The following is an 11,190-nucleotide window of genomic DNA, read 5'->3' on the forward strand; positions in this document are numbered from 1 at the left end:
CAATTTCCTAAATTCAACCTTCACAAGCCAAAGACCATCAAAGACCAAATACACAAAGCCAAACCCCACATAGTGTCTTTTCTCAAGATCAAGAGAAGGAGATGTCCCGACAGTTTAATCACCTCAAACCAGAAAAACAAAACATTGCAAGTTGACCATATCTCTACCCAAAAAGTAGCTACATGAGAACAAAAGAAATATATTCAACGTTAAAGCAACTACTTTGAATTTGAAAACCATTGCAATCTAAACTTGTAAGATCCAAATCCAAATATAAACAACAATAGTGTCTAAAAATGATACATTGTACCTCAAGTCCATTAAGCCTTTTCAACTTTGGGTTAATAAGTGCACCTCAAGTTCGTTAAGCCTTTTCAAATTTGCATTAATAAAAAGACTCACTTGAACCTACCCGTTTTGTTAATAAAATTATATTGTAATGTAAATACTAAGGTTTCACAGTTCCATCACTGGAAATTTAGGGAAGCCCTTGAGATTGAGAAAAGACCGAACAATCTCAATAGAGAGGACAGATGGAAGATCAGTAGTTGTTGGATCCCAGCCCTCTCTTCCTAGTCGTTTTCTTCCCTCCTTTTTTTTTGCTTGTTCTTGGTCCTGGTTTCCCCTTGTTTTCCCGTTTCCTTCTCTCTTTGGCCTTTATTAGTTTTGGATAATCTTGAGTTGTTGGGTCCCGACCCTCGCCTCTTAGTCACTCTTCAGGTTATTTTACTTTTATTTAGGTTATAAGTATACGACTTCATTAATAAATTAATTTAATATTATTATGGTAACACTATTATATTGATAGTAACAATACAATTATTCCTTTCAAAACTCTAATAATAATTCTATTTATTGAAATCAATCTAGGATAATATGTTTATATATATATATATATAAAAGAATAATAATTTTAAAATATTCTTTCTAACCCCCTAAAATTTCTATAATATTGGTAAATAACTACTAATTTAAAATAAATTTATTTTATAATTAATTTATTTTATAATTAATTTATTTTAATATATATTTCGAAATATAGATTAATAAAATATGTCCCTTTAACTTTTTAATAAAAATATAACTAACTATATTTTAACATCTCTTAATAATTAACTACACTATTATTTATATATTTAATAATTTTTTAACTAACTATTAATTAATTTATTGTAAAAATGATTTATTTTGAGTTATAGTTATAATTATTCGTATAACCCCTAAAATTTCTATAATATTTATAAATAACTATTAATTTAAAATAAATTTATTTTAATATATATTTTGAAATTTTAACATCTTTTATTAAGTAATTACACTATTATTTATATATTTAATAATTTTTTAACTAATTATAAATTAATTTATCTTAAAATTATTTATTTTAAGTTATAGTTATAATGATTCGTACTACTTTTAACCTTTATATATCTAATTATTAATTTAATATTCATTGGAATTATAAAAATAGAGGTCATGTCGTTAATACTGTTCGACTATTTCTCGTTCGACTATTTCTCGGTCAAATTTAGCCATTAGTCCATATAGCCGTTGCTTGGTCAAGAAATATAGTCGTTGGAGGTCTTGCTTAAACTATCTAATAGGCAAAGCTAAATCTGTTTCTTCAACTTGTCTTGATGATCAACGACAATGTGATTTACGCCAAAAATTCTCATAAAATAGATATCATAAAATTGATATTAATCTATTTCACAAGTTTATATATTTATACTTATATAGTTTTAAAAAATCTCACAAGTTTATATATTTATACTTGTATAGTTTCCAAAAATCTCACATTCAAATTGAAACAAACTGAAAACTGAAATCTTAATGAGATCACCTCTATACGCTACAGCAAACAAAAGTGCTGGAGAAACTAGCGGAAAGACGCGTTCTCTACGTGGCTCTTATATGGTCTTTCTTCTTAATTGTGGATACACCTTATCTCATTGCCCTCTCGAATGCACAACCCCTCGTAGGGAAAACGCACTTTCCTCCATTCATTTATCATCATACAACAAATTATATAATGACCATCAATTCAGAGAAGCGTTTCAATTCAGTGCTGCCCCTTTCCTGAAGGCCTGCACAAGTATGACGGTTTAAGCAATTTTGCAGAGTTTAGGGTTGTTAACTATAAACTCTATCGATGGCGGAAACTCTCAAGGTCTCACCGTGCTTCTCTTACAGTTTGCACAATTACATTGGCCGTCATAAGTATAGTAGCAGGAGGAGCAAGGAAGGGATTTCGCTGAATTCGTTTAGTGGATTGAAGGCTTTAGCTGGTTTTCCTCTACGCTCACCATCAATCGAGGGTTTCAGAACCAATGACTTGTTGCTTTGCAAGGCCTCTGGTTCAACCTCCACCAGTGTCCGTGGAAGAACACTGATCGTTTCCATGGCTGCAGATGGTCAGTAATATTGGTTATGCTTTTGAGTTTTCATTTCATTTTTTCGCAGGATTTGACTCTGCTGAGATGAGAGAGTGGAGTCAACCCGAGTATTGGCAGACAGTCTTGTTTCCATGTCCATAACTACTTTTCCAACTCAACACGCTTAAGTTTCTTGCACACTGACATTGCACTTTTAGCTATCGTGTGGTCCTTTAAGAGGAATGAGTTGTGATTCATCTCAGATGTTTTCTTTCCCTTAGAAATTCTTATTTATATCATGTTCAGGAGCTTCTCTGCATTTGTCATGTGTCCAAATTTCCCTTTGTTTTGATTTTTTTTGGTGAACAGGACCATCACGGACGTGCCACTGTCAGAATATAGAAATATTGGAATTATGGCCCACATAGATGCAGGGAAAACCACTACTACAGAGAGGATTCTTTACTATACAGGCAAAAACTATAAAATTGGGGAGGTTCACGAGGGCACAGCTACTATGGACTGAATGGAGCAGGAGCAACTAATTTAGGTCTTTAAGCCACTAATTTCATCCTATATAGGTTGAATATGCTATCCCTTCTCAATCAAGATGTCCATTCTCAATCAAGATGTCCATTATTGATGATAGGCCACCAATTGATTATAACACACAACACACTTGCAACTACACCATTGTATCCTAGAGTGCCTTGAATTCTAAGGCAGTGATGCATATAATGTTTCACATGCCAATGGTGGCTTTTAAAGCTATCCTTTCCAATTTCCTAAATTCAACCTTCACAATCCAAAGACCATCAAAGACCAAATACACAAAGCCAAACCCCACATAGTGTCTTTTCTCAAGATCAAGAGAAGAAGATGTCCCGACAGCTTAATCACCTCAAACCAGAAAAACGAAACCTTGCAAGTTGGCCATGTCTCTACCAAAAAGTAGCTACATGAGGGAAAAAAAAAAATATTCAACGTCAAAACAACTACTTTGAATTTGAAAACCATTGCAATCTAAACTTGTAAGATCCAAATCCAAATATAAAGAACAATAGTGTCTAAAATGATACAGTGCACCTCAAGTCCATTAAGCCTTTTCAACTTCGCATTAATAAAAACACTCACTTGAACCTACCCATTTTGTTAATAAAATTATATTGTAATGTAAATAAAAATGATATTAATTTATTTCAAAAGTTTATATATTTATATTTATATAGTTTTAAAAAATCTCACATTCAAATTGAAACAAACTGAAAATTAAAATCTTAATGAAATTACCTCTATAAATGAAATAAAATGATATTTTAAGGTCCACGAGACTAAAAATAGTCTATGAAACCATTAGTTCCTTGTTTTTTGCTCTTTGTAATTTAGTCTTTTTCCGATTCAAATTAATGATGAGCTGACCCAACCTTCCAACAATCTCCTCACTAAAAAGACAATGCCAAGAAACTGATGCTAACATGTTCTCATAAATTTCTCTGATGTCTTTGAATGCATCACATTCCAAAATGAAATGCTTTTCCGATTCCACAGCCCTAGACGTGCAAAATGTACACACTTGGTCTTCTAAAGCTTCTTTAGGCCTTTTCCACCGTCCTGTTTCACACCGAAGTTGATGTGAGTTGGTCCTTAATTGAGCAATAAGAACCTTTGCCCTCCACGAAATACCAGCTCCAATGAACTCTTTTTGTTGTAAATCACACGTAAGGTTGAATTCCTCAATGTAATATTTCTTCTTTCTACCCAACTCTTTTTCTCATACCTTTTTACGAAACTTCTCCATAACAAAATCCTTTAGCTCCTTGCTATTTGTGGGACAGGCATTGAGGTAGATATTCCATTTTCACATCCATGTGTAGTTTTGTTTCATCCATGTTTTCTTTTTTTCACTGATGCCTTCATTGAAGATAATATTAGGCCATCTACCTACTCTCATTTGTTCAATTCTTTTTAGGTATCTTATGAGCCGCACCATAGCAATTGCTTCAATGGAAGTTGTTCCTGTTTCACTCAACATTATTTCATAAGATACCGAACTTTTTATTTTGAACTTGCTCATGATCAAGCATTTTTGGATTTTCTCAATTTGTTTCCATTTGAAATGGGGGTGCTGCTAGTGCACAATTCACACCCATATAGCATCACTGGACAAACTAGGAGTCCAAAAAGCACTTTAATCGTTTTTCAATCCCATAACTCTGCCTCTCTACTTCTGTTTTGAAGAGCATATAATGCTTTCCACCCTCCTAAAATTCTCTTCTTTCTGCAGTCCTCCCAATTGAGTTTGTTGTTGAAATCAATCCCAAAGAACTTGTATTCATTTATTTCTTCAAGAATGTTGTCTTCAAAGAAGAAAGTATGAAAAAATATAAAAAGTACTTGTATTCATTTACTTCTTCAAGAATGTTGTCTTCAAAGAAGAAAGTATGATGGCTCTGCTCTTTTTTATTAGAAAAAATCATTATTTTGGTCCAGGAAAAACTAGTGAAAGTATGATGGCGTGATGGCTCTTATCTGGTCTTTCTTCTTAATTGTGGATACGCCTTATCTCATTGCCCTCTCGAATGCACAACCCCTCGTATCAGGTTTGCTTGGACAAGGGAAAACGCACTTTTCTCCATTCATTTATCATCATACAGCAAATTATATAAAGACCATCAATTCAGAGAAGCGTTTCAATTCAGTGCTGCCCCTTCCATGAAGGCCTGCATCAGTATGGCGGTTTAAGCAATTTTGCAGAGTTTAGGGTTGTTAACTATAAACTCTACCGATGGCGGAAACTCTCAAGGTCTCACCGTGCTTCTCTTACAGTTTGCACAATTACATTGGCCGTCATAAGTATAGTAGCGGGAGGAGCAAGGAAGGGATTTCGCTGAATTCGTTTAATGGATTGAAGGCTTTAGCTGGTTTTCCTCTACGCTCACCATCAATCCAGGGTTTCAGAACCAATGACTTGTTGCTTTGCAAGGCCTCTGGTTCAACCTCCACCAGTGTCCGTGGAAGAACACTGATCGTTTCCATGGCTGCAGATGGTCAGTATTGTTGGTTATGCTTTTGAGTTTTCATTTCATTTTTTCGCAGGATTTGACTCTGCTGGCGAGATGAGAGAGTGGAGTCAACTCGAGTATTGGCAAACAGTCTTGTTTCTATGTCCATAACTACTGTACTAACTCAACACGCTTAAGTTTCTTGCACACTGACATTGCACTTTTTGCTATCGTGTGGTCCTTTAAGAGGAATGAGTTGTGATTCATCTCAGATGTTTTCTTTCCCTTAGAAATTCTTATTTATATCATGTTTAGGAGCTTCTCTGCATGTGTTATGTGTCCAAATTTCGCTTTGTTTTGATTTTTTTTGGTGAACAGGACCATCACGGGACGTGCCACTGTCAGAATATAGAAATATTGGAATTATGGCCCACATAGATGCAGGGAAAACCACTACTACAGAGAGGATTCTTTACTATACAGGCAAAAACTATAAAATTGGGGAGGTTCACGAGGGCACAGCTACTATGGACTGGATGGAGCAGGAGCAAGAAAGAGGCATAACTATTACTTCTGCTGCAACTACATGTGCATGGAATGATCATCGTATAAACATTATTGATACTCCTGGACATGTGGACTTCACACTCGAAGTGGAACGTGCCCTTAGAGTTCTTGACGGTTCTATCTGTCTATTTGACAGTGTTGCTGGTGTTGAGCCGCAGTCAGAGACTGTATGGAGACAAGCAGATAGGTATGGTGTTCCCAGAATTTGTTTTGTTAACAAAATGGATCGACTTGGAGCAAACTTTTTCAGGACAAGAGACATGATAGTAACAAACCTAGGGGCAAAACCTCTTGTTCTGCAAATTCCCATTGGGGCGGAGGAACATTTTCAGGGACTTATTGATTTGGTGAAAATGAAGGCTGTGTTGTGGTCTGGAGAGGAATTGGGTGCGAAGTTTAGCTATGAGGATATTCCAGCAGACCTTCTAGATTTAGCCACAGAATATAGGAATCAAATGATTGAAACCATAGTAGAACTTGATGATGATGCGATGGAGAAATATCTCGAGGGAGAGGAACCTGACGAGAAAACAATCAAGAGATTGATCAGAAAGGGCACCATATCTATCAGTTTTGTTCCCGTTCTTTGTGGCTCAGCATTTAAGAACAAGGGTGTGCAGCCTTTATTGGATGCTGTTGTGGATTATTTGCCTTCCCCTGTTGACTTGCCACCAATGAAGGGAACAGATGTTGATGATCCAGAAGTAACCCTAGAAAGGCGTGCTAGTGATGATGAACCATTTGCCGGACTTGCTTTTAAAATTATGACAGATCCCTTTGTAGGATCTCTTACATTTGTCCGAGTTTACTCTGGCGTCCTCACAGCTGGATCATATGTACTTAATTCCAACAAAGGGAAGAAAGAAAGAATTGGACGTTTATTACGAATGCATGCAATTAGTCGAGATGATGTCAAGATCGCTGTGACAGGGGATATAGTAGCACTTGCTGGTTTGAAGGATACGATAACAGGCGAAACTCTTTGTGATCCTGATAAGCCAGTTGTGCTGGAGAGAATGAACTTTCCTGAACCTGTTATTAAAGTCGCAATTGAACCGAAAACAAAAGCCGATGTGGACAAGATGTCTATGGGTCTTGTCAAGCTTGCTCAGGAAGATCCTTCTTTTCACTTCTCAAGAGATGAAGAGAGCAATCAAACTGTTATTGAAGGTATGGGGGAGTTGCATCTTGAAATCATTGTTGACCGTTTGAAGAGAGAATTCAAGGTATCGCTTTTTTCTTTCTTTCATCTGGTTTTATATACGAGAAAGTAAATTTTTCTCATTTATTTTACTTTGTTGGAATTTTGTCTTTCTGTGCACATTTAAATATATCGTAGCTAATGTTTTTTCCCAGGTCGAGGCTAATGTCGGTGCTCCCCAAGTAAACTACAGAGAAAGCATCTCAAAGATTGCAGAGACTAAGTATGTGCACAAGAAACAATCAGGTGGTCAAGGTCAGTTTGCAGATGTAACTGTAAGATTTGAACCTCTGGAAGCTGGCAGTGGCTATGAGTTCAAGAGTGAGATTAAGGGTGGAGTAGTGCCCAAAGAGTATATTCCAGGTGTTATGAAGGGATTGGAAGAATGTATGAGCAATGGTATTCTAGCAGGCTATCCTGTTGTCGATGTGCGGGCTGTCCTTACAAATGGATCCTATCATGAGGTAGACTCCAGTGCACTAGCATTCCAGCTTGCAGCTCGTGGTGCTTTCAGGGAGGGCATCAGAAAGGCAGGTCCAAAGTTGCTAGAACCTATAATGAAGGTAGAAGTTGTAACACCTGAGGAGCATCTAGGGGATGTTATTGGTGATATTAATTCAAGGCGTGGTCAGATCAACGCTTTTGCTGACAAGCCAGGAGGACTGAAGGTATGCATTCTATGATAGTGATAATTTTATTGGCTTTGTTGTTTTTCTTTTTGTTAATATACAGATCTCTTAGATTTGTAATAAATCACACAATTTTAGGCAAATGGACTGAAGTTTATGCTTGAAACTTGTTTTCCTTAACACTGTAGTACCTTGAAAGGATCATGCTAATAGTCACTGGGGATGCAGGTGATTGATGCTTTGGTGCCACTGGCAGAGATGTTTCAGTACGTGAGTACACTCCGTAGTATGACCAAAGGCCGTGCATCTTATACTATGCAACTTGCTAAGTTTGATGTTGTACCTCAGCATATACAAAACCAACTTTCTTCAAAGGTGCAAGAGGTGGCTGCTTGAAAATTCGTAAAATTTCTATGAATTAGTATTAATTGGCTATCCATGCCAAACCTGTACTTTGGTTTCTTCTTCACATACACATCACAAAGTACTGTTGTCTTACCTATTTGGATTGATTCATTGGTAAATTGAACCAAAAGGCAAGCTCAATCTTATCTTTGCATCAATGTTTGTGATGTAAATGAAAACCAATGTTTCAGATTTTGCTCAGCAAATAATTTACAGTATTTTTTGATATCCTTTCGTTCCATGTATTGCTGTACCTGACAGAGGAAGCAATAGTTATTCCTATTCTGTAATAGCCAACAAGACTGGCTCAAGATAAGATACAAGTAACAATAATTATCTTTCCAACACTCAGCTTTTTGTAGTGTGATGCAAAATAAGGATATTTCTTGTTATCTGGAACAGTGATAAGTTATGTTCTCCATTGCATGATTCATCCAGTTTTGTCCATGACCAAGTACAACCATACATTCAGTATCAACCATATATGTGCATGAACCTTGCAAATGCTAAGTTGTTTTAATTCAAGTGTCTAAGATGCCTACAATACATAAATCCTGGATACAAGGGACCTTTTGGATGTGTCACATTTCATACCCCTTTCTGTTTTTTCACAAAAAAATATTTCACATAAAACACTCTATAGAGTTGAGCTTTAGAACAATAAAATAAATTCACTTGCTCCTTTATAATATAATTGATAACTTTATGGTTTGTCCAAGATCCACTTGAGATGTGTTGACCATGTACATGTCAACAGTCCAAGAAGCAGGGTATAAAGCAGCAGCCATTTTTTTTTAATCGTTGGCATCATTGTAATCCCAAATTCTGCAAGTTTATTGTAAAAATGATTCTAGTATGACTATTAAGCCATGTAACAACACCTAGGCAAGCCTATGATTCTTCTTAAAGGGTTTTACTTCAAGGAGTTTTTTAACCTCCCCAAATTATGTGTGTTTGTAAACACAGATAATTGGCAGAGTTTTTCTCCCAGGTATATACTCCAAAGCTAGGGTGGAGCTCATTGCGAGGTCTTAGGTGAGTTCTAGTGTCAATCGAGTCTATGTATTTTTCATAGTAGATCATGTGTCTTGCCACAGAATTTGGTTGAGTCTCAGGGGTCTATGTGTATTTCCCCTTCTAAGGGTTGATATTGTAATTTTTGATGTAAAAGTGTTTAGAAATACTTTTGGTGAATGGTTCCTCATAATTAGAACACCTTTACCAAAATAATTTTTTTAGATACACGTAGAGGGTGGAAAAATAATAAATCCCCTCTTAAGTCTTTTAATTTTAATTTTTGGCAAAAATAAAAATTAATATTATTCAGAAATTATCCAAAAAATAAAATAAAGGAAAAATTAATTACCCTCCAAGTAGAAAATTCATCAAAAAATATTTGAGGCTATTTTTAAAGGAAAATAATTCAAGTAAAAAATTAAAAGCCTCATTTTAAGGCAGAAGGACCCAATCCAGAAATTCGTTGGGGCAGAGAAGACTATTTTCCTAGGAAATCGAATTTTTTGGACCAAGAAGAGAATTATTTTGCACAAGTAACAATAATTCTATTTTTTGGAGGTCCTCCATGGTCTAGAAGTCAAAGTTTGACCTCTCCAACACAGTGAACAAGGAAGGTCAATTTTTTTTGGAAATTTGTGCCAGCTAATCAAGGGTTTGAATTTTTCCTCCAGGATCAAGCCATGGATCGATGCAACTAGACGTTATTTCTACTTGGAGGAAGCTGTCAAGCCCCTCATTGTATCTTGATCTCACTAGGTCGATTTTTTTTTTTTTGTACTGAGCTAAGCTCTGTTGGAATTTCTGCATTAATAAATACTTTGGGGTTTCAATTCAAGGTGTCTCTCGCTTAATGATGTATGTGCTGAATGTGTTTAATGCTCTAATTTATGTTATCATTGAAGATTGTTGTTTCATAGCTAATATTTGGACTATCTATTAGCACATGTATCTTGCTTTAGGTTTTGGGTTAGAGTAAACACTTAGAAGCTGGTGGATCTAGCAAGTATAAGTATCTCTAGATCACTGGTCTGTTTGTGTGAATCAAACCCCTATGAAACTTATGATCTATTTTTCAAGTGTATAAAGATCTTTCAAGTGATTCAGCCCTTGGGGAAAGCCCAAGTTCATGGACTTTGGGGTGATCACATTTTATTTGGGCCTCGAGCTTATCTAAGAAATCTATTTTGTAGAGTTTGGGATTGTGCATTAAAATAATATTTCCATCAAATTATTTTGCAAAATTTAGTCTTGGGCTATTAATGAATTATTTGCTAATTAGAGCCAATATTCTTTTGTAGATTATTGTAAATAATTTGTAAACCCTTGTAAATTATTTTTATCACTTGTAAATAATAATTTTGGGGTTTTATTTGAGAAATTTCTAGACCTTGTGTCTTGGGCTCTATTTATCCATCTTGCAGGCACCGAAGGACGAAAATTTCTAAGAAAAATTCAAGTGTGAAGGTCCTAACCCTCACATAGCCTAGATGGCTAGGGTTTGGAGGGGTATTCAGCCTAAAGACGAGTCGTCCAACCCAAAGAAGCAAGTCGTTCAGCCTATAAGGGTTGATCTAGGGTTTGGAGACCAAGATATGCAAGACCTAAGTCTTATTTTTGCAACGTCTAGCCTCCTTGAGGAAGCCGCTAGCCTTAGAGGGCTTTTCTGTTGCTGCAACTAGGGTTTTTCTTGAGCAGTGATCTTCTGAAGTTGTTTTGCAGGTGAATTCTCAAGGAGGAAGCCATCTTTTGACATATTTTAGCACTTTAAGGCTAGTTTGGCCTAGCCGTAGGGGTTAGAGGTCATTCTTGGCCTAGCCGCTGGGGTGAGAGGGCTAAAAACCCTAGTCGCAACCTCTTTAGGCCTCCACAAGAGGACCGCAGCCCTGATTAGGCCTCTAAGCCTAGGCCGCAGCCCTAGAGAGCCTCAAATTCAATTTTTGCAAGTGGTTTCAAGGCTAATTTTTTGTTTGGCAGGCCTTCAATGAATTTTGGCA

General features: G+C 36.1%; 1 protein-coding gene across 2 annotated transcripts; it reads left to right on the forward strand.

The window, feature by feature from the left end:
• The first annotated feature begins 1,970 nt into the window (after positions 1-1,970).
• LOC149209262 (elongation factor G-2, chloroplastic-like) lies at positions 1,971-8,530 on the forward strand. Of its 2 annotated transcripts, XM_089396337.1 has the most exons (6): positions 1,971-2,414; positions 2,745-2,956; positions 4,976-5,422; positions 5,756-7,170; positions 7,301-7,813; positions 8,003-8,530. In XM_089396337.1, exons 3-6 carry the CDS (start codon positions 5,161-5,163, stop codon positions 8,168-8,170), a joined length of 2,358 nt encoding a protein of 785 aa, XP_089252463.1. In that variant the 5' UTR covers positions 1,971-2,414; positions 2,745-2,956; positions 4,976-5,160; the 3' UTR covers positions 8,171-8,530. The 2 variants fall into 2 exon arrangements, with proteins under 2 accessions (XP_089252463.1, XP_089252464.1); XM_089396338.1 differs by lacking the exon at positions 2,745-2,956.
• Positions 8,531-11,190: the final 2,660 nt, after the last annotated feature.

The sequence above is a fragment of the Pinus tabuliformis genome, chromosome 1_2 (genome assembly GCF_031772625.1).
Source record: "Pinus tabuliformis cultivar Carrire ecotype Pingquan chromosome 1_2, CPIR1, whole genome shotgun sequence".
Lineage (NCBI taxonomy): Eukaryota > Viridiplantae > Streptophyta > Pinopsida > Pinales > Pinaceae > Pinus > Pinus tabuliformis.